General features: G+C 42.0%; 2 protein-coding genes across 3 annotated transcripts in view; one reads left to right on the top strand and one right to left on the bottom strand.

The window, feature by feature from the left end:
• CRYBG1 (crystallin beta-gamma domain containing 1) overlaps positions 1-17,781 on the top strand; it is a 195,843-nt gene extending 178,062 nt beyond the window's left edge. For both annotated transcript variants that reach the window (XM_058566531.1, XM_058566532.1), the window contains 9 exons: positions 1,093-1,219; positions 1,423-1,455; positions 2,399-2,511; positions 4,346-4,475; positions 8,033-8,172; positions 9,488-9,611; positions 10,054-10,212; positions 11,849-12,011; positions 16,121-17,781. In XM_058566531.1, coding sequence (XP_058422514.1) covers positions 1,093-1,219; positions 1,423-1,455; positions 2,399-2,511; positions 4,346-4,475; positions 8,033-8,172; positions 9,488-9,611; positions 10,054-10,212; positions 11,849-12,011; positions 16,121-16,209 — 1,078 coding nt within the window. In that variant the 3' untranslated portion in view covers positions 16,210-17,781. The remainder of the gene's footprint in view (positions 1-1,092; positions 1,220-1,422; positions 1,456-2,398; positions 2,512-4,345; positions 4,476-8,032; positions 8,173-9,487; positions 9,612-10,053; positions 10,213-11,848; positions 12,012-16,120) is intronic.
• A 1,402-nt stretch (positions 17,782-19,183) lies between these two features.
• RTN4IP1 (reticulon 4 interacting protein 1) overlaps positions 19,184-24,245 on the bottom strand; it is a 44,519-nt gene continuing 39,457 nt past the window's right edge. The window contains exon 9 of the mRNA XM_058566536.1: positions 19,184-19,311. Coding sequence (XP_058422519.1) covers positions 19,204-19,311 — 108 coding nt within the window. The 3' untranslated portion in view covers positions 19,184-19,203. The remainder of the gene's footprint in view (positions 19,312-24,245) is intronic.

The raw sequence follows: 24,245 nt of genomic DNA, 5'->3' as shown, positions 1-24,245 counted from the left end.
CATTCAGAACAAACACCAACAGGTAATTCCATGTGATGCTTCTTACCCATCTATGAACTGTTCAGGGCAAGGATTTTGTCTTTTTATCTTGCATTCCTAGTGCCAGTCTAGTTTCTGGCACAAAGTAAATGGCCAATCAATGTTTGTTGAATGAATAAGTGAATTAACTTTTCTGTGTCTTTAGGTTTTCCCTTCTGTAAAATGTGAAACCCAGTACCTCCCTAGAAGATTAAATGTGATAATAGATGTGAAAGCATTTTGGAAAGTTCTGAGTATATATACAGGCATATAGGGATTATTCCTTTAACCTCTGAGAGGATCCGTATGGCAATGAATTAAGTGAGGAGGAGACTGAGTAGCTCTTGAATGTAACAAAATTGAAAATTTTTTTCCCTTCAAAGACTTCATCTTTGGATAGGAGATAGCATCAATAAGTTGGCTTTGCTGATCTTCCTCTGAGCGTGGATCACTTAAAAGATAACAAATGAAAATATTCCAAAAGAGATTTGTTTTTAGTATTTCTGAGAGTTTGTTCAATTTCGCTTATTACATAGTTTGTGTCATGTTGGAAATCTTGATTGAAATAAAATTTTAGTAACTTAGCTGTTTTTTTTTTAGCATTTTTTTCTGTCAACTTTTTTTTGCAGTGTGGTTTGTTGTGTAATCGAGATATAGCTTCTTGTTTTAACTTTCTGGAAAAATATTTTAATGTTGATAACAAAAAGAATTCTTACTCACTTATTAAAGAACTTTTACAGGTACTTCTTGAAAGTCCAAATTGTTTCCTTAGAATAGAATTAGAAATACAGAGAAATAGCCTTATTACAGCTTTCTCAGGGAATAAGATTTGATAAGCAAGAACACCAAAAGGTTCCTGTAAATATACTCTTTCACTTGCCACTTTGATTTGTTATATAGACAAATCTGCTCCTAAAAGATTAATGGAGAATCAGGAAAATTATTAAGACTATTGATTAGTAAAACAAATGAAAGTTTCTATATGATACATATTTTCCCAAATGTGTACGATAGTTTTATTGTATATGTAAACTATGAACTACATGTAACAAGTCCGTGTCTCCGTTTCTTTAGATGGATAGCCTATGAAAATCCTGACTTCACAGGAGAACAGTATATACTAGATAAAGGCTTTTATACCAGTTTTGAGGACTGGGGAGGCAAAAATTGCAAGATCTCCTCTGTTCAACCCATATGTTTGGTAAGTAGTTATATTTTTGTATGAGAATATTTAAGTCAATTCTGAATTTCCTTAATTTTTGCTGCTGGTTCAGGTAATACTTAAATATGATAGAGACTATCCTGAGATTATTTTTAACAGTAATTGCTAATGATCCAGAAGAAAAAAATTTCAAGATGTCTGCTCTACTCATTTCCTTCTCTCTTCCCTTTAAAAATTTTTAGGATTCTTTCACTGGCCCAAGGAGACGAAATCAGGTAACTTAAAAAACATTCTATTTTTCATAATTAGGAGCCTTCCATTGAAAAGCTGAACTTATGCATAAACTGTCATATATTTGGGACATTTTGTTAGTTTTACCCATTTTTATGTCTAAAAGCATAACTGCATCTTTAAAGTAGACTTAAGTTTACTTTAATGCTTAATTGATAGCATTGACCCATTTCTAATATTTCTTATAAAGTGTTCTTGTTATGTAAAGTTGAATTTATATTATTACATTGAATGAGAGTTTACATTACATTAATATACTAAGATTAATATTTCAAACAATACATATAATTATTGTGATAAACAGTAAAATGAATTTTCATATTTGCTCTGTCTGCATTAGACAAGCATTTCATATGATCTCTTTCATGTGTTCTCTCACTCAAGTCTTTGAATGCCGACTGTCTCCATCGCCTGAAGTCTTACATTTGTTATTTAGGCTTTTTAATGGAAATGTTCAGACAGCCGTAATTATACAGGCACAAACACGGCTGTAGCCTCCTTTATTGGCATACACAGATTCTAATAAGTCAGCAAGTATCTTCCATTGAGAGGGAGGAACACTATACTACATGATTCCAAAATCTAGTTTCTTGTAAATATTAGAACTGATGAACAATTACTTTTGGCCACAATAAAGCTTTAAAATGCCTCACAGCTTGTTAGGACAGGATGTTCTATAGAAAGCTGCCTCTGTTGTCGGATTTTCCTTTGATGTCTCTGATTAAATTAAACAATGATGAGTGGGGCAGCCAAAGTATTTCTAATTGAGCATTAATGTAGAAGTAGAAAATTAAAGGATTTATGAAATTCACACCAATTTACTGTTAGAGGAGTTAACAGGTCACGTTTGGGACATCACGTCAGAGGCTGAATAACTTAACATGTTTAGGAAAATAATTTTATGTATTTCTGTCTACTTTTGCAAAGATTCACTTGTTTTCGGAACCACAGTTTCAAGGTCACAGTCAAAGTTTTGAAGAGACAACAAGTCAAATTGATGATTCATTTTCTACCAAGTCTTGCAGAGTTTTAGGAGGCAGGTAAGCAAAACAGTAGACTGGCAGAGGCCAATCACTGGGGGAAAAGAGAATTCACATATCAGCAAGTGTTTAGTAATACAGCTAGGTGCTCAGCACTCTATGAAACCACCAAATAATACAAGACCATGTTAGTACTCAAGTGTACTCTGCCGCCTCTGAGTGCTGGATGTCAGAGGATGTGGAGATCAGTGTGGGCTGGAGAAGTTGAAGATCACCATCTCATGGTGCAGCGGGATTCAGCCCAGGTTCTCTACCATCTAGGCTTGTCCCATCATCTGTAAAGGGATGCTAGCTAATCCCTACGGCACCTCCCAAGGCAGATTTTTTACAGGTAGATGGGAGTAGGATGGGCATTCTGCATTAGAGGCAGGTGCAGGGCTGGAGTGGAGTTGGTGTGTATGCTGGTCAGGGAGCACACCACCCTCTCTAGCTGGGAGGTCTTTGTACTGGGAGAGCGCAAGCAAGTTGAACAGGGAGGGTAGGATCAGGTCATAAAGGCTCCCCCTGAGCATATGAGTTTAGATGGATGCCCTTGGAGACACAAGACGGGAAAGGCAGTGAGCATCAAGTGCCAGGCTGGAAAGAGTAGTTTTACAAAAGCTTTGGAGATGGGCGAGCCCAAGGTCACGGAAACTCAGTCAGGGAAGCCTTAGAGCAACCTGTGCAAGGAGTGATGAGGAATCGAGTCTAATACTAATAACAGTAATACAATCACGTGTCATTTAAGGACGGGGATACGTTCTGAGAAATGTGTCAGGCAGTTTCACCAGTGTGCGAACATCATAAAGTGTACTTACACAAACCTAGATGATATAGCCTACAACACACCGAAGCTGTATGGTACTAATCTTATGGGACCACCATCGTATATGCGGCCCGTCGTTGACCGAGACGTTGTCATGAGGTGCATGACTGTAGTACCTCTAATCATATAGTTCTTTGTGGTCTAAACAGCACCATACTATCACTTAGCATTGCAAAGTGGAAAGAGCACTGGCTTTGCATTCAAATGCATAGATCTACAGTAAAACTTCACAGTTTATTAGCACACACCCCCGCCTCTGTCCCAGTTCCTCTTTATCCCCTCCCCGGCTTCATTTAGTCCTACTAGACATGTACTTTTACTGTTGTTCGTTTGTTGTCTGTCTCAGCTCACTGAAGTGTAAACTTCAAGATAGCAGGGACTTTGTTTTGTCCTCTGTCCTATCCCAGCAACAGAAAAGTATCTGACACACAATTAGTCCTCACTAAGCATTTGTTAGATTTAAAAAACAAAACCAACAAAAATCCTAACTCTTCTAGGGAAGCATGGTAAATCACCATTTTATCAATATCGCTGAGGCCCAGAAGGCTGAATGACCTGTCTGAGTCACTTTGGTATTTTGACTCCTGGCCCAGTGCAGAGGTGTTGGAAATGAGGACAAAGGAGTGTCAGTGGAATTTTAGGAAGAAATCAGTAGACCCGGGTCACTGACTAGCTGTGAAGGCTGAGGGACTATTCAGAGAGGGCTTGACAGAACGACACTGGCCGGGAGAATGGTGGCACCTGTAAGAGGAGCCAGGAATGCTGGGAGGTGGAGAGGTAAAAACATGAATAACTTCATGGAGGAAGAAGTTTTATTTCTCAAATGCAAAGTTAACAACTGACTTATTATGAGTATTAATTTGCCACAAGATGGAATGCAGTAAATATGTCCAGATATTTTTGAAGAAAGAACACTGTTCACCACAGCATGGTGATTATTTTATAGCAGGCTACCTCTAAAAACCAGACTTCTTGAATAGGAATACTCAAATTACATACCGTACGTGTGTGTGGTTTTTCCTCCTGTAGCTGGGTTGCATATGATGGAGAAAACTTCTCTGGTAATCAGTACGTGTTGGAAGAAGGCCACTATCCTTGTCTCTCTGCAATGGGATGCCTGCCTGGAGCAACTTTCAAGTCTCTTCGTTTTATAGATGTTGTAAGTATGTCAGCATGAATGTGGCGTTGCAGAGATGTAGGGTTCACATGGCTGATGGGCAGAGCAAGGAGACCAGCAGGTAGACTTACTCAGGGCTTAAAAGTCAGAGGCAGAAAAAACAGTTGCAGTAGAACTTTCCATCCTGTAACTTTTTGGTCTCTTTTTAGATCTTTAACATATAAACTGTCTGTTTGCTGTTTTCTCAGACCTCAGGTGCAGACTGTTGAGTCAACCATGGCATACGATCGTGGGTTCGTTCAGGGTCCCTCTCCTGTCTTGTTCTTTTCCATTTCATACCTGTTCCCCATTACCATTCCTCTCCCCTTTACAGGTACCCATTCTAATGTGTATGGGATACAGATTGGATATTCTTATAAAACGTGTGTTTTTAAAAAAAATCTGTATATAGGCTTTTAATTAATTAATTAATTTATTTTTTTGTGAGGAAGATAAGCCCTGAGCTAACATCCATGTTAATCCTCCTCTTTTTGCTAAGGAAGGCCGGCTCTGAGCTAACATCTATTGCCAATCCTCCTCCTTTTTTTTTTTTTTTCCCCCAAAGGCCCAGTAGATAGGTGTATGTCATAGTTGCACAGCCTTCTAGTTGCTGTATGTGGGACGCGGCCTCAGCATGGCCAGAGAAGCGGTGCGTCCGTGCACGCCCAGGATCTGAACCCGGGCCGCCAGTAGCAGAGCGCGTGCACTTAACTGCTAATATAGGCTTTTAATTTAAAGGCCACTTCTTTGTGTGTGAGGAAGATTGGCCCTGAGCTAACATCTGTTGTCAGTCTTCCTCTTTTTGCTTGAGGAAGATGGTCCCTGAGCTAACACCTGTGTCTCTATTTTTTGGATGTGGGATGCCGCCACAGCATGGCTTGATGAGTGGTGTGTAGGTCTGCGCCTGAGATCCGAACCCGTGAACCATGGGCCGCCGAAGTGGAGTGCACGAACTTAGCCACTACACCACCGGGCCCGGCCCCTAGGCTTTTAATTTATATACAGTATTATGCTATAGTTCTCATTGTGTTATAAACATGACTCAATACTTGCATTAAAAATGTTTAAGAGCTGTCCATTATGCTGTATGTACATCTAGTTTATTGATTCTAACTGGTACAGGTATCCCATCACCATATTTTACTTATTTAATCCTCATATGTGTATCCCTATGGACCTATGTGGGAGTCTCTTGGGGATATCTATTAAAGAGTGGATTTGCTGGATTTCATGTGCATGATCATGCAATTTCACTAAGTACTGCCCAATCCCACCACTTTAGACCCTTGCTGGCGGTGCATGTGGGTTCCTGTTTTCCACCTCATTGCCATTACTGAGTACTCTCTGACTTTCTAACATTCGTCAATTTGAAGGAATTGGGTAGGAAGGATTCTCACTGTTGTGTTAATTTGTGTTTCACTATTAGCAAGGTTGGTATCTCAATACTTATGAGTCATTTGGATTTTCTGTCAGGGAACTGCCTATTGATATCCTTTGCCCAGCTCTTTATTTAGTTTCCTGTATCTTTTGTTGTTGTTATTGATTTGCAGAAATTCCTTATAGTTTTTAAATCTTTTACTCTGTTGTTTTAGAGACCTGCAATCAAATGACTTCTCCCAGTTTATCATGTATGTGCTAATACAGATTAGAATGCCCTTTTTGAAGAGAAATCTTTAATTTTGATGTAGTCAAAGCAATATTCAATAGAACAAAACTGCAAGATAATGTTCAGATGTTCCAGTCTGGGTGGGTCTGTAGTTTTAGAAATTTCTGTTAGTTTTTGGTAGCTGATCTCTCCTAAAAAGCTTTAAACAAATGTAATTGGTGATTTTAGTTTTCTTAGTTTGGTTAGAAAACTTAGTTTTCTTTCTACCTTTGTGGAAAGAGCATATGTGAGTTGGCTTTTTCTCATCCCTTCCTGTCTGTCCAAATAACTAAAAGGTTGACCATTCTTGAGATGTGAAAATAGCAGCAGTGAAACGTGGGATGACATGGTACGACTCATTAGCTTACAAGTAATGAAATATCTAAGAGTTGGATATTTAACCTGCCTGGACTTCTAAAAGCTACCTACAACTATCTATTTGAAAAACAAAAAAAAAATGAAAAACCAAAACACTTCAGATAGTTTTTAAATGCCTTCCTTCAACCAGAACTTGGCATACATATGTGCTCACATCACTTCTGACACTTACAGATGATGTCCTTTTAAGTTTTTTTTTGTGTGTGTGAGGAAGATCGGCCCTGAGCTATCTGCCAATCCTCCTCTTTTTGCTGAGGAAGACTGGCCCTGGGCTAACATCCGTGCCCATCTTCCTCCACTTTATATGGGACGCCGCCACACCACGGCCTGACAAGCGGTGCGTCAGTGCGCACCCAGGATCCGAACCGGCGAACCCTGGGTCGCCACAGCGGAGCGCAGGCACTCAACCACTTGTGCCACCAGGCCGGCCCCCTTTTAAGTTTTGAGAAATGGACATTTTACCCATATTAAGAACATACATCTTAATTGCGATTTAATACTTCAAAATTGTTGGTTGGCACTAAATTTGAGCGTTTGGAACATTTTTGGCATGCCATCTCAGAGAAAAGTGCAGTGAAAGTGCAGAGTTGTAACCCTACTACAATGTTTGTCTTCTTTCCTTCTTGTTTTATAGAACCTAATCCCTGCACCACCCAAGCCACCTCTACACACTCAGCTGCTCTGTTTCCTAGCTGACAAAATCTGTCTGCACATCAGGGCACATCCACCTAAGTGAAGCAGTAAAGTGCCGCACCCGTGCCACAAAACTTTAAGCAGGAAGGGAATTTTTGATGTATCATGTATGATCTTAGGGTTATCATCATTAGAGCTTAGTCTAGGGTCACAAGTGTCTGTAATTTAAAAACATAAGCTGCCAACTTTTCATTTTTCTGAAAATTAGTGGACTTTTGTGCTATCGTCCTCTTTAAAATGAATGACACTTTGAACATGGGGCTTCCATCCTGTTTTTTTTCTCTCCTCCTACCAATTCCTACAGGAAAGTTTGGGAGAATGAGTACACAGAATCATTATCTTATTGACAGTTAAAACAACAACAACAAAAGACATTTGAAAATGCATACAAGGGGAGGGTTCCTTGATTAGGCAATTACCACTGGACCACTAGACACCCAAGACTGCCCCAGCCCTCTGACCCTCGCCATTTATGTCCCTGGCTTTCTAGCCCCTCCTTATCCCAATAGAAAATGGCAAAGTTGAAAATAAATTCCATTAGAAGTGTTCATATTCCAGGCATATAAGACTATTCCTTTGTGGCTGGGATATTTTTTCCCCTGCTTTATAACACTATTTACATTTACCTGCCTTTCTATGTAATGGAAAAACTTCCTGCTGCTCCGTTCTTCCTCTCTTTAGCTTTGGAGAATATAAACACCCAGACTTCCTGGGAAAGGGAGTTTATGAACAGGTTCAGTCTGGCCGGATCTAGTGTTTTGTCCTTGTAACAAGATGACTTCCACATAAGGTTCAAATTATTAACAAAGATGAATAACAGAACATTGTTTTTGCTCCTAAACAGGAATTTTCTGAACCAACAATTATTCTTTTCGAAAGAGAAGACTTCAAAGGGAAAAAGATTGAACTTAATGCAGAAACAGTTAATCTCCGATCCCTGGGATTCAACCCGAAGATCCGCTCTGTGCAGGTGATCGGTGGCATGTGAGTGAGTTACTACTTGTTTATTCAATAACTGAGTTTGATCATATTTCTTTCTCTCCTACCATACCTTAAACAAACTGACATAAGGGTTTATTTTCCATAAGGGTTAATAATTATGCACCTTCATAGTACACTTTTCCCATTGGGAAAAGCCATGTGTGAGGCATCTTTCATCCAGATTTTTAGTTTACTGCTTAAGGTAAGGACTTGAACACTTCTCACAGTTCCTAGGGGAATGCTTTGCACACCAGCGCTCAGAGTGACACTCATTTTTGGTAAGTAAGAGAGAGCTGATTTTTCTTATCCCTTTGAAAGACCAACTCCTTTCATTCTGGAGTAAGGGTTAGCTAGGAGTGACTAGCAGATGCTGTGCAAAATGATTAAAGTTCAACATGAGAAGAGTTTTCTCAACTTTGAATAATTTTGAAATTAAGATGTAAAAGTGAGTAAGGATTATCAATGTAAAAAATATGTTTTTAAGAAAGTATTCTCCTTTCACTCACAAAAACAATAGGCATAGTCTATCTGTATGCATCAAATGTTGGAGGGGACTAGAGCTATTTAAAAAACAATTATGGAATATTAGAGTGGTAGAATTACGGGTGATTTTTTTTCAACAGGTTTTAATTAATATTTTGTTTTTATGATAAAATGGCTAAGATGATAACATTCTGGAGTTCCAGGATTAGAGAACGTTCTTCCTTGATGTAACACATCAACCAGAGAGGAGCGTTGTGGGGTTGCCTTCATACTAGTCTGCTGGAAGCCATACCTCCTCAGGTGTGGGTGCCAACATCTCTGGGTGGAAAGGACCTAAGTTATCTTCAGCAGTTTTCTGGATTGAGGAAGATTACTCTTCTTTTAAACAAAAATTTATTGAGTTATTTACTTTTATTTAATTTCCCCTTATATAATAGCACTTACCATGTGCCACACACTAAGAACTTTACAAATATTAACTATTTAAATAAAAGATCCATTATTACAACTGAAAATGTTTTATGAAAAGCTCACAGGAAGTACTGGGCTGTCCTGCCAAAAGACTCTCTCTCTTTCTTGGCCTTACTGGAGGAAAAAGTGACCTATTTCTCTTCAAGAATGGATATTTTTGGCACAAATACTCATGTGCCAAGATTTTGCTATTTGTCATGAAATGGATGCTTTAAGTGTTTGAGAAAATAAGGTAGTTTCTCCAATGTATATTTAAAATATAAAGCTCAGTCTGAAAATTGGAAGTATTCTAAAAATAAATATAACTGGGGCCCATTGTCAAATAGCTATCGCCACTTACTGTGGCTACCTGCGTTTTTTCCAGATGGGTTACTTACGAATACGGCAATTACCGGGGGCGGCAGTTCCTCCTGTCACCAGCAGAAGTACCTAATTGGTATGAATTCAGTGGCTGTCACCAAATAGGTTCTCTACGACCTTTCCCTCAGGTATTTTTGCTCTCCATGCTTTGAACAGACTGTTTTCTGAAATTTTCTTTTTTTTTGTAAAGGTAATTCAATTTCTAGTTGCAATTATAAGTTTGAAACTGGCCTCTTCTGCTCCCCCCCTCACCCCCCCAGTTTCTGACTTGGGACTCTGTTTCTGGTGCTAAGAGGTTGTGACTGCTTTCAGAAATGCTGTCACACTCGACATCAAAACATGGCACGTCCCAAGTCCTGGGTTGTCCAGAGGCAGCTCCCTGCCCCGGGCACTTCTTTGAAATTTTGTCCAACTCTTCTATTGAAAAAATCCTAAAGCCTCTGAGACTCTTGGTGTAGTAATTATCCCTGATCCACCCCACCTTGGATTCTGCCCCTGCTGTTGATGCTCTTTCAGTGCTTCTAATAGTACAACTTGTGTATGACTACTGCTGGGGCTTTTGTCTTCTAGAAACGAATTTATTTCAGACTTCGAAACAAAGCAACGGGGTTATTCATGTCAACCAATGGAAACTTAGAGGATCTGAAGCTCCTGAGAGTACAGGTTATGGAGGATGTTGGTGCCGATGATCAGATTTGGATTTATCAAGAAGGATGCATCAGATGCAGGGTGAGTTTTGAGGATCAGACAAGGGTCAGTAATAGCATCCTTTTTCAAGTAGATGCTATTTCACAATTCCTGGAGCACTTTCAGAAATTAAAGGTTTTTCATGAATATTTCTTAGCTCTGATAGAAACAGTCGAGGAACTTAATGTGGGAGGTAAAGCTGACACTGATCCAAGATATTTATATCTATACTTTTATATAGTAACAGAAAAAGTATCTGTGCTGCTGTCCCCTTTTTTCTTAATCTGCTTGTTATAGAAATAAGCCCCAGCACTATCAACAAATCACTCTGTTTGTTTCCATTTTGGAGGACCCCCCAGAGTAGGATGAAGGGTGAAGAGATACCCACTGTGTAACCACACAGTCCGCTTCCTAATTGTCACACCTCATAAAATGGAAAATGGCCCGGCTCCCTCTCGCATCACATCTGTCATAATAAACACTTAAAAGCTGAACGTAGTGAGACTTTATGAGAGAAGCTCACGCTTCCATTGTAGATATTCTTTTTAACTCCTTGATTTTATGGGCTTGACTGCTCCTGATTTTTTTTTAAACTTGGTGCCCCATGAGTCAGCAGAAGGAATACAGCCTTGTGAAAGGGAGCACAACTGGTTAATCGGGGCTCTTATGCTTGAGGGAGAATCATCCTTCCAGTAAACAGAAGTAGTGTCTAGACATGCATAGAAGACACAGTGCATAGAAGACACAGCATGACAAACAGAAGTAGCTGTAATATAGAGGCCAACTTCTGCCTTTGAATGATCTTAACGCATGAAAACGGTGCCTTTCAGCAATTATTTCTAACAAACATTTCAGTGACATTATTTTAACAACTTTGAATTCAGTAGGTCCATGAGAAAAAGCAGAGTGTCCCAGATGATCACAATCCTTTGAACTCAATATAGAATAGTACACTTTTCATAAGCATCGTCTATAGTGATGTGTTAGTATCTCATGAACATAGGACTACCATACATTGTTTATACGTTAGGGGTGGATTCACTTCAGAGAAGACCCATAAAATTTTTGCATTAAAACATACTCTACCACATTTGTATTTTCTTCTTTCTCTCTTTTATAGTTGAATTACATGCCTTTTTAGAAAACTTTAGACATTTCTCATGAAGGAAAGACGAGAGAAACTAATAAATGGTATTTCAAGTTTTAAAATGATAAAAATGCCCTTTTTACCCACTTCAGTGCTACAACAGCCTTCAAAATTAGAGGTGCAGTCATATCCCAGAAGGGTCAGGCCGAGCAGAGGTGGATTATGTCAGGGGGAGATTCAGCTACAGACCAGCCTCAGATCATGGTCATTTCTGAGAGGGAAAAATAGCATGATGGGCACTTTTAATGTTCTAAGACTTCCCTTACTAGCAAGACCGAGTCTCACAAATAGCAGAAGTCTCTTACAAGGGATGAGAATTGCGAACGTTCCTTCACTCACATCATAGGAAATAAAGGGCATAATACTTGTTGTTTGATCCCAGTTACCTGGCTAAAAGCTGAAATGCCTTATGGGGGGTAAAGGAAGCTAGGAACTAAGATAACTTTAAAAATCGATTGAAACAGGAAACGGCTTACAATGATACTTGCATGTGTATCCATCTCTAAGATGCTTATCTTTCCCACCAAGCAGATAGCAGAGGACTGCTGCCTGACGATTGTGGGGAGCCTAGTAACCTCTGGCTCTAAACTGGGCCTGGCCCTTGACCAGAATGTCGACAGTCAGTTCTGGAGCATCAAGTCGGATGGCAGGATCTACAGCAGGTTGAAGCCAAATTTAGTTTTAGATATCAAAGGTAAGGATCATTTCCTTTATTTTCTTCATTGTGTCTTTTTTTAGTTAACTAAAAATCTATTCTTTACTTTTAAACATGCTGAGTGTACTATTACGAGTAGTAAGAGATCCCTTACTATGTGGCAGCCACTGTGCTGAACACTCTCCCTCCATTATCTCATGTGGTCTTCACAGCAGCCCTAAGAGGCCTGTGTTATCTCTTCCCCTCTTCCTGCCCTGCCCCATTTTTCAGCCCCAGAAACAAGCTCAGAGGGGTTAATCAGTTTGGCCACAATCTCACACCTATAGGTGCTGAGGCAGAACCTGGATATGGGCTAACTTCAAACCATTTGCTTTATTATAACAATGCTAGACTAAAAATCACAAGTTAAAAGGCTATGATCTTGCTTACTCAGTAGAGTTGATGATTCTCATGTATATGCATGTAACCTTTCATTGAAAAGATCTAAGATCTAGAAATTAAAATAACACAGCCAAGAGGATTTCAACTGAACATTTGTTCAATGAAGTTAATCCAGAGAGAACTGGTGGTGCTTGAGGAAGAACAAAAATTTAGGCCAGTGGTTCCCAAACTTGATCTGCATCAGAATCTCCCAGAGAGCTTGTCACCCTCAGTTTCTGATTCAGTAGGTCTGGGGTGGGGCCCGAGAATATGCATTTCTAAGTTCTCAGGTGTTGCCCATGCTGCTGGTCTGAGGACCACACGAGAAGAAACATTGATGATAATTTAAAAACAACATAAAACAAAACAGAAAACTGACCCTCTAACATAGACACGGGAATTCAGTGAACTCTTGTTACTGACGGGCAAATGAAGACAGTGTGTTTTATTCATGTAATATATGGTAATTTTGCTTTAAATTATTAATGGAGACTTTCTATTTCCTGTCAGGAAAGCCAACATGATTATGTTTGTCAATTTAGTGAAACGGTTATAATGTAACCATACTACACCACATACTCCATACTCATGTCTAGAAAGTTGGCTCAATTTTACTTTAATCAGGGATCTAGGCCAAAGCGGTCATTGAAAATTAAGATATAGCGGTAAAGAAACAGCTGCAACCTGGTTTACAATAACTTTTCTGGATAATGGAGAATAAGCCTGAATGTTTTCATCAGGGGCTTTGGTGACTGCCTGAGGAGCAGAAGTGTTGTCACTTCTGGATGAGCTCCAGGTGGGTAGAGGGGCCAACCCACTTAACAATGGGATTAGAATTCACAAAGAACCTGAGGAGCTGGAAAGGCGCTCAGAGGCAAACTAATTAGGTTTAATGAGGCTAAGGCAGAGCACTACACTGAGGGAGAACAAGCTAAGGAATATAACCATGGGCTGGATGGAAACCAAAAATCACACATGAAATAAAATGCAAGCAGGACACTTGGATATAAGAAAATAAATGCAACATTGTGGAAATGAATAGTAATAAGTATACCTCCTTCACATTACATTTGGTACAAAAGATGTGTCACTATGTAGACAGGTAAAATACCCATTTTACAGATGAGGTTCAAACTGGTTAGGAATCACTGACTCAGACCTTTCTTTACTCTTTTTTTTTTTTTTTTTTTTTTGCTAAGGAAGATTAGCCTGGGGCTAACATTTGTGTCAGTCTTCCTCCACTTAATATGTGGGTCACTGCCTCAGCATGGCTGATGAGTGGTATAGGTCCATGCCTGTGACCCAAACCCACGAACCCGGGCCGCCAAAGCAGAGCACCCGAACTTAACCACTACACCACACTACACCACAGGGCCGGCCCCAGACCTTTCATTATTCTTATTTTGATCAACTTGTTGAACTGGAGCTCCTCAGTCAATACAAGATAGAGTTTCAAAACCTCCAGAGAAGCCAAAGAAATGTGACTAAATTGGAAACACTGTGAATTTTTTGGAAAACATGGAATCATGTTTCTTACAAATGTGATCAGCTTCCTGTGTCCAGGGTTAAGATTGCTGTGTTCTTCATGAGCTAACTCTTAGAGCATTTCTTTTATTCTTTCAACATGTATTTATTGGGTACCCACTATGTGGCAGGCTCTGTGCTAGACACTGGGTGTACCAAAGTGAAACAAAAAGATATTACCTTGGCTTCAGAGAGCTTACATTCTAGAAGCTCCAAACATATAGGATTTTTTTCCCACTTGCTACATTGGCAGCTGACCAGGAGTAAGAATACCTAGTTTAGTCTTGACTGACAAGAACTTTGGGACCCTAGAAGGGTCCTCCTTAGGGCTTCACTTTAAGGCTCCAAGGTCCCTTCCTAAAAGCATGATCAATGAGTCTGATGCCTCTTGAGTAAGGATGATGTTCTTTGTGTTTGTGAACTCGCGGTAGATCTAGTATGGCAGCTGCAATAGTCACTTATAATGTCTTGTTAAACTGAATTTAAATGTCTCAGAACGTAGGAGAATGGTGCCATCTTGTGGACATGCCAGTGTAGGACCACACATCCCACATACTGCGCAAGGGAAATATAAATACTTCTCTTTGGTGCACTTAATAGGAGACTGATTTTCATTAGCTATGACTGTCGAACCATTTGTTACTACTACTATTGCCTTAAGATTTATTAGACCAAGTGTGTTTCTTCTAACCTTTCTCTCGATGTTTGGGGAGTGAGTTATGGTGGTAGAAGTTCATGTATTATTCTAGACCACATACATACATTATGACAACAGTAGAAGCTGATTCATGCTCACTTTCAAAACATCATAATTCTCCCCAAAAGCAGAAGAATGAATCAGATTGTTTCTCAAGAACTGTCTAGTCTTCATGATTCTAATTAGAATTATGATGTAATATACACAAAAAGTACGTTAAGATACTATAATCCTGAAGAATGAAAAAAGACATTGTGATCTTAAGGTAATACTTCCTGAAATCTTGATGGAGCATAGTGTGTGTGTCTCGGTGGAGACAGTGGGGTTGGCTGGTGATGGTAACTTTTTTTCCACTGCAGACTTGCACATAAAAAGCCCAAGGAACCTTGCCCTTGTTCTATGCTATACCTAGCTGAGTGGAGGCTCTAGATTATCGATGATGATAACTCGATTTCTTGTAAGAGGCATATAAGATGATTCCCCTCCCCAACTACCAAGATCTATTGTGTAGTTTTCAGACCTTTTGGCTATTTTTAAAATGTTTTAAAAGAGAATAAGAATGTTTAATTCTTGGCCTGAGGTTACAGTAGGATTTCAATATCAGTCATACTGCATCTAGATGAACAGATTCTTATTTGGATAGAGTCCTTGGTGACAGAACCTTGGTGCAGAGACTTATGCTAAAAAAAGGTAATGTATCTGAAAGGATGTTTATTCCACACTGGAAAAAAAATCAGATGACCCTTTCTTTTGTTAATGATATTTCTCTATTGACAGAAGAGGCCATGAGGCTGTTTTTAACACTAAGGTATCTGAACCATCTAGTAGGCACCCTTGGAACATATTCTTACACACATTCTGGTGGAAGGGAGTTTATGGAGACCATACTAGTTTTACAGTACAGTGGAACTCAGCATCTTAAATGCTGTGTATTTTTATACACCAGAGCCTGTGTGTACCCAGTAGTGGGAGTGCTGCCCTGTCCATACTTCTGGGTGTCATTCAAACCTCTCCTTTGACCTAATACAGCCATTTTTCATTGTTCATGCAAACCTGTTCCATCGGACAACCATTCCACTACTATCGGGCCTGCCTGCTTCCTCCTTGCTGGTATCAAATCCATGATCCCAAGACTGATTGTATTTCATAATCTCTTTGCTCCTTTTCCCTACTCTCGATTCTTCCCTATTACCCCCAATTTGAGACATCTTAAAGTGACTGTGGACCAGCTTTTAAGACCTGAGTAGGAAAAGGAGCCCCAGTGGGTAGGACATCCTGTGTGGGTTGCTGGTGCCCTACGAGGGGACTGTAACACACTCACCCACTGCAGATTGACCCGCTCGGCCCTCAGGTGACTTTCCAGGCTCTCCTCCCTGCTGTGGTTCCTCGAGGCGCAGACTTTCACCCCTTGCTGACTTTTGTTATGCTGGGGCTGTGATGAACCACGGCTGCTCGAGTCCCTTCACGGGGGCAATGTCCTTTATTATGTTCCTTTTCTGTCTTTCAGGAGGTGCACAGTATGATCAAAATCACATCATTCTCAACACTGTCAGCAGAGAGAAGTTTACACAAGTGTGGGAAGCCATGGTCCTATAGCCGTGAAGGAAGAATGCAGGTTTTCCAGCTACCTTACAAAAAACACAAGGACTGCTGATGGCAGAGCCGAGAGGAACGTGGATCTGCTCCTTCAGCAACTCTGAATTCCCTCTAGAATCACACTGCTGTGACAGAGACCACTGTCTCATCTTCTCCAAAGACTGTAATAGTTTTAAACCAATAATTTGTCCTTCTCTCATTTCCTGCCTTTCATTTCCTTTCAGTAGCTGCTTAAACAAGTTGCCTCATTTGCAGCTTTTGGGTGTTTTTTAAAAAATGTTCTATCAAGACTTTAAGACTGTACATTTTAAATTATTTCCAAAGATTGTGACAGGAGAGAAGAGGAACAAATTTGCCAACTTCGTGGACCTACAATCCCTTCCCCTTTAAAGGGCAGGATAAAAGTTTTGAGTTTGTATGGAAGACTGTTTAGCATCTGCGAAGAAATGACTGATTAGGCCTGAGATTTTGGTCCCTGACCTTCTGTTTTCAGGAATTATGCTGTATAGCAAAGTGGGGAAAGCCTTATATATGCAGACATATTGTAAGGAACTAAGTATACACAAAACACTATTTTCTTTCTGTTTAATATTAAAAATCAGTAAATTTACAAGATTTCATGTCCATGTCTGCTAACATTTATTAGCAGGATTTGGATTATTTTAACTTACCTGTGGGCTGCCCTAGAATGTCACAAATGAGTGTTGACTGCTTTGCTTCCAGATGCTACTGGAAGAGTATTACCATGGCTTAACATATTAGGCCATCCTCCCTCATCTACAACTAGTTCTGAAGCAATGTTATGCAATCCTTTGCTAAACTCAGGTCTTTTAGCCTAATTTCCTGCCCTCCTATCGAAAGGCCTGCCTGGGGCTACCTTCCCTGGAATGTTCCACGGCCTGTGCTCCATGACTGCTGGTGGGACAGCCTCAGGTCTCAGGGTGTTGAAGCCCCTGTGTCACTTATTTCTATTAAATAGCAGAAATGACAGGGGTGGAAGGCTCAAGGGGATGACTGGCAAGTCTCTCCAGAAAGGGAAGGAAAGGAGGCCTTAAGCAATGCTTACTGGTCAAATCTTAGAACTCTGAAAACCCTGAAATGCAGGAAGCATGTCAATGCAAGTTGAAAATGTTTAACTGCTGACAATACACTGGCCCACATGGTGCTGTTCAAACAGTGCCTTCTAGTTTTGAACAAAACTGCTAAACATGCCTTGAAGACACTCTTTCTTTTTTTGTCCTCATTTCGTTGTCCTTGTCACTGAATACTGGTGCTCTCGTCACAGGAAGAACAAATCTTGTTTCCCTGTTTTCTGTTCGTGTGTTTCCACCTCCAAAAATGCTGATCCTCTCTGGAGTCTGTGGTAGGCAATTACGGTCATCAGAGAAGCTTATCTTCAGTTTTACAATAACGTTTGCACATGTCCCACAGCAGCCAACATGGCTGTCTTATTCTTAGATGTATAGCTCTGATTTTAGGCCTCTGTACAGATCATTACAGTAGGGTGGGGTAAGACATTCTACAATACCCTGTGTTGAATTTTATCTCTTGAATAAACTTGTTTCTGGTTAACTGTAGTGATGAAATCTGATTGCGTCCATTCAGTAGCCCTCATCACACTTCAAAGAGAGTCAGCTGGCAGATGAGAAACAAATGTCTGACTGATTAGGACGAGGGTTTCAGGGCTGCTAGGAAGGTTTACTGACTACGCTCTTTCCAGACTCAGTGGTGACGGCGTGCTCTACTTCTCCGAGTGGACATGAGGTAAGTGAGGTCCTCCCTCAAGAGTTTTGCCCCTCACCACCACCTGGGAGCCCTCCAGGGAAACGAGCTGAGATGGTTCAGATGGAAGTCAAAGTGGCTCTATTTACAACTGGAAAAACATAGTTTCTTTCGAGACAAATTTGTACTGGTGAAACCAGCAATTCTAGAGAAAAGCCCTCATCCAACACACTACCAAATGAGTGTCTAACAGGAGTAAACCAAGTAGGAAGTTACTCAAACAGGTCTCCATCAACAGCTAAAAGCTAGTATCTCAGGTGCAGTAATGAGGATGAGTACGACAGGAAATAAAAACTTACCTTAAATGAATGAAGGCACAGACTAGATAGAGACTCAAAAGCTGCAACGGGCTTATTGGCGAGATACCTAAATGCAGGCATTTAAGGTCAGAAACGGGAGGACTTGGGGCCCCAGTGGAATGGTTGTAACTTCCAAGGACAGGTCCTCAGAGAAGCACGTTTCAATTGTTAAACGATGCCTAGCCCTCATGCAAAATGTAAGGGTTTTAAAAAGTTAGAATCTTGAGCATCACCTTCCATTTTCTGAGAGTAAACAACCACATCACCAGCCAGGCTTTTATAGATGACCCTGAGAGATTCAGAACTTGGAGGGCTGTTACGATGACATTACCGCAAAGGAATGAAAATCAAAGGAAACCCTGGCCAATTAGAAAAGTGCTCACTGATCAATCTAAGAAGGAACTAGCCTTAAGTAAGTTCTCCATGCTGCCATCCGTCCATATGCCGAAAGTGTTAGTCTCACAAACATTAAGATCATGAAATAGAGTTGGAGCTTGAACAGAAGGTGCCACTACAATGTGCAAATCCAGTGTGAAAGAACAGCTTGAAAACAATAGGCAATTTTCACTGTACAGACAAGTCCAGGTGCGGCTATTTCCGTATCCTCTTACTTGTGTACCCCTTGTGCTCGGCCCAGAGGACCTCTTGGCAAACAGGAATGCAGGGGTGTGCTGGGGGCGGTTACAGCAGAAAGCACTGTGGGCGGGCAGGGGGATGCGCAGAGGGTGTGGTGTGGCTATAAAATCAATCTCTGTGCTCAGTTCAGAAGATGGGAAATACTGGCAAAAAGATGTTTGCTCTTTCAAACTTCTGGAATTACAGTCTCATCTGGAAAGGGAGGGCTAGAAAAAAGTTTGAGCCCACAGGCACTCACAAAATAAGAAAGCCAATAATCACCAAACTGAAGATTTATTTAAACGACATTAATTACGGTCTTTCCTCGTGCGTGTCCTCTTTCCACCTTCAGGAAGGCTTCGGGAACTTGAGAAAAAGGGAAGGTTTTTTCAATAACTGGCTGAATCTGTAAAACACAAGAAGAAGTTGACTGATGGATGAGAAAACATACATCTTTCCAGGCAGATAAGGTCCACAATTAGTTTCTTCACAATGTCCCTCAAGACCAGTCTCTGGGGTCTCTCTCGTGCACCTAGGTTAGGAGCTCACCGCCGGGCCACGACTGCTGCCCCATCCTGCCTGCCTCTGCATCCCCTCTCTGTAAGGCAGCCTAACTCAACCATCGCTCAGTCTCACCGCTGCTCTATGTGGTTATGTCACTCTCCGACTCAGAACCTTCAGGAGCTCCCAAGCCTGGCATTCAAAAGCCACTACCACCCTAACCTCAGCCCTCATGCAGACTCCAGGCTTTACCAAAATGGTCTACTTGTCATTATCTGAACACAGGATGTTTGTGCCTCTCCTCTGGGAATTCTACCGCCCTTCCAGCCCAGGTCTCACACTACCCTTCCTGACCGCCATCTGCAGTGTCTTCTCTCATTGAACTGCCAAGGGACCTGTGAGGCCTCTTCACAGACTGCTTGTTACAGCTGAGTACACGTCTCAGTTGTGTATGGTAAATACCAAAGAGGGCGGCCCAAGGTTCTTGTTGTACGCATCCCTGTGGCCCCCTCGCAGGCAGCGCACAGAGTAAGGATAGAGTTTTTCTTTTAATTTGTTAAATGTCTGGCATATCTACTGAACCAGAGCTTAGAGTACTGCGGCAGAGGCCACCTCTTTTGTATCCCCCACAACACCCAGCACAGTGCTGGGTACACGGCAAGAGCTCACTAAATGTTGCTTAGGTGAAAACCAGGAAGACAACTGGGAAGCCAGTCTTGTGTGGGGTCCCTGGGCTTCAGAAGAACTTGTCCCAGGCCGGAGCTGCCCTGGGAGGCTCTGCTCAACAGCGGAGCAGCTGGTTAGAATTCACAGGAAAGCCATCTCAGCCAGCTCACAGATGCTTGAACGCTGCTGGTTCTTTGTACCGTCCTGTTCATTAGTACTGCCAGCAACCTCCTTGTGAAACTAGGGCCCAGTCAGTGCCCTCTTTCCCCACACCAGAACCCAACCAGAATCTTCCTTTTGAAAACTTCAAGCAAAAGCCCACTGGGTAATTGCCCACTGTGTATTTCAGTGGTCTGCCTCCCATTGCTCTACAGACAGGGATAAGCTGTCAGAAAGCAGAAGCTAACGCCTATGTTTTACGACCCCTTTCCTTTTACAAGAAGAAGTAAGTAAGTGTTCTTGTGGTATCAGATGCATCTGATGTACCTTTCTCTTGTGTGAATTTCACAGCCCAGCCACCAGAAGAGCATCTCAGACTCCAAAAGTTCTCTTCTCTAAAGAGTGGAAAATTCTTCTGTACCCACAAATCACAATAAGCTCATAACAAAAATCACAGCTCGCACATATTGTTCTCACTATGTGACAGGCACTCTTCTAAGTGCTCTGTGTATTTTACCTCATTTCATCCTATAACCACCTTTTATGAGGCAGGTACTATCATTCCCACTTTAGAGCTGAAGAAAATAACGCACCCAGTTAAATAAGTTGCCCAACGTCATTCAGCTGCTAAGTGGCAGGGCAGGGTTCCATCTTGTGCCAGACTCTGTGCTCTCACCACTATGCACTGAGCCTTTCATACATCCTGCTGCTTTCTACACCTACTCCTAAATCTTAAGGGGGAGGAAAGGTAGCCAAGGATTATAATGATCTATCACAGCCGGCATCTTGGCCGGCCTGCCTCATGCTAAGGCACTGGCAGCTGAGGATCCGATCTCCAAGCCCTGTGTCCAGGCCACCAAGATGGCAGATGTGTGGTACATGTGCCACCACTCCCATCTGCACCTGTGGAGGACATCACTGATTAGTAAGTGTGGTCCTCCCCAGCAAGCTGAGCATGACCTCAGAATCTCCCTCAACACCACAGCCACTATGAACAGATCTGAGCTGGCTTGACAGATGAAACACATCTGCCTTCTCTGCTAAAAGAATGGAACACATTCAAGTTGCTCCCTGCATGCCCCACCTGAAACCTCCTCAACACACCCCTCTCCTTAAAGCCCCTGGGACATTGTTTTCTGGACACTGATTACCTTAAAAGGAATCACCTGAATGCATGCTTAAACTGCAGAGTCCTTGACCTCCTGTTAGAACAACTAAATCAGAATCTCTAGGCGTGGGGTGGAGACATGCATTTTAAATAAGCTTCCTAGCTGAGTTTTCTGCACACTAGAGGTGGGAATTCCTGCAGCCTTTTGCTCTCTTCTTAGGGTCCCTGACTCATATCATATACATATTCATTCATTCCACAAAGACTGACTGTCTGCCCTCTAAGTGCTAGGCACTAATGCAGACCAGGTACACACCCGAGAGACAAATCAAGAAAGAAAGGAGGCGATAACCTCAACTCGTCACTGAGCACTGGATACTGGTAACAAAAGCAACAAGCAGCGGTGTTACCAGAGCTCACAAAGGAACCGTGAATCCACCTGCTCAACTCCAGAACGAACCGCTCGGCTCATCCAGCTGCGTTCACTGTGGAACTCTAACCGGTGACACGGCTCCTGAACTGATGACACAGGCAGCCTGCAGTGACTGCCACTTTAATCTGGCTGGTCAGGCCTATTGTGGAGAATAAGCCAGAAGGCTGACTGTGGCATAATAAGTCATTCAGCTCTTCCCGTAAGTGACAATGAAAAAAAAGGCTTTTGATTAACAGGCAGGCAAATGCCACTATTGGCTGAATATGTGACAGCAAACAGAGATTAACTGGATAATGAGGCACAGCTTCACATCAGACTTGAATGCTTGTTTGTTATGGACAAAGGGATCAGGGCAAAAACTCAGAGAGGGGAAAGAGAGGTTACTCACAGTGAGGTGGGGACATTTATGTGATGACACGGCTGGAGTCCACCCAGCACAGGGAGCCCTGTTATAAAGCAGGTGGGCTCAACACCACACTTCCCGCTACACACGGGGCTCGCAGCTGACTGGGAGGCCCATGGCAGCAGCACTCATTCCAGTCTGGGACCCAAATTTGGGGTCTCCTGATTGTGCCTGACCTTCCTGAAAAAAGGCTGTAGAAAGCCAGGCCCCAGGGTTTGGCACCTGTTGCCTGACATCCCTTCTATGAGAACATAGGGCCAACGGGAACCTCAACCTCCTGTTGTGCCTGTGGAACACTGACACTTCCCAGCCGCTGGGCAAGCCTCCTTGCCTCTGAGGCAGAAACCCTCTCTGCCCCTTGAGGAGAAGAGTAAAGAAAACTCTCTCACCACAAGAGCACAGGGGAGCTGGTGGAGAAAGGACATCATCCAGGCAGGCCTGGCAGTAGGCAGAGAGGTTTTCCCTCAATTCCCACTTTCCCAGGGAGAATCATAGAACAGCAGAGCTTAAAAGGGATCCAAACAGCTGAGCGAGCCTGTTGATAGATTAGGAAACTGGAGTGTAAGTGGTTCAGTGCTAAGCACAAGGTCAGAGCTGCCGGCAGGGGAGCCAAGGTCCGGGTCCAGGACTGCTGACTTCATTACTGCATTGCCGGAGTGCAGTTTGGGGAGAGGAGGTCGAGTCACAGTCTGTCCACCTCTTCCCCAGACCCTCGGCCTCTGCCTCCACTGGGCACAGAAACCCACAGACCTCAGAGGGTGGGGTGTGTGAGGAGAGATGGAACAGAAGACAGACACCAAGGGGGACCTAAGGGCTCTGGCATGAGTCCTAGCGCACACACCTGTGGACAGGCACCAGGGACCCAGGGCAGGGGCGGCAGGACCACAGTTCCGGCACTACCTCTTGGACAGGTATGCCCTGACCTCTGCAATAAGTTCAATATTTCCAGGGTCAAGGTAAAGGGGGAGAAGGGACTTCAATTAAGGAGACATAAAGACAACAAAAGGAACAAGTGAGCTTTGCTCAGATTTGCTATTTCTGGAACTTCCTGCCCCCAGAGGGAAAACTCAAAGCTGGAAGATAGATGGTGAGATGGCGGGTGGGGACAGGGGAGTAAATGTGCCCATTTTGGAAAGCATCCAGGACTTGAACCTAGGTCCCCCTGAAAAAGGCACTCCTTCCAGCTAGAAGGTGAGAGGAGAAACAGCCTACATTTCCCTACAGAAACAACTTCAGTAGCATCAGAAAAACTTCAGTAGCATCAAGGCCATGAGATCCAGGAGGTACCTGCCATATTTGGCAGTGGTCCTAGGGATTCAATCCCCAGTCATCATATTCTTTCTATGAAAGGAAAATCCAGTTGCAAATAATGAGCTTAAAGTTTTGGAATGTAGCTCATTGCTAATCTAGGGCCTTGCCATCTCAAGAGGGGTCTGGGAAATCTCCTGCCTCAGAACTTACTACATTTTTCACTAAAGCCACACAGTCCAAAATGGTTACCTCTAGCCACATGCGACTATTTGAACTTAAATTAATCAAAAATAATTAAAATGAAAAATTCAGTCCCTCAGTTGCACTAGCCACATTTCAAGGGTTCAATAGCCAATGTGACTAGTGGCTACCATATTAGACAGTGCAGACAGAGAACATTTCCATCACTGCAGAAAGTTCTAACAGACAGCGCTGCTCAGAAGGTAACTCAGAATGGACAACACATCTCTCCACAAGTTACTGGATAAAGCAGAGTGCTAGTCAACTCTCAGTAAACGTTTTGAATTAAACTCAAATAAATTAGATAGGAACTATTCTGACGCTGGCTAAAATAAAGAAATAAACTAAGATATCTATATCATTGCTCAACCAAGAAGTTTGGCTGGTCACCTAGGATCTTGAATAGACCTGTGGACATTAAGTACATGATATAAAGGGCTTTAATAATTACAAGAAGAGTATATGTGTGCAAATAAACATACTCAAAAAGATGAAAGAGTACAAAGAAAAACCTCCCTCCCAGACTTGATCACCAGCCATCTAGTTCCCCTCCTCATGGGCAACCAGTATTTCAAGTTT

Source organism: Diceros bicornis, chromosome 23 (assembly GCF_020826845.1).
Source record: "Diceros bicornis minor isolate mBicDic1 chromosome 23, mDicBic1.mat.cur, whole genome shotgun sequence".
Classification (NCBI taxonomy): Eukaryota; Metazoa; Chordata; class Mammalia; order Perissodactyla; family Rhinocerotidae; genus Diceros; species Diceros bicornis.
Note: the sequence above shows the minus strand (reverse complement) of the source record. Positions and strands in the feature narration are given on the sequence as shown.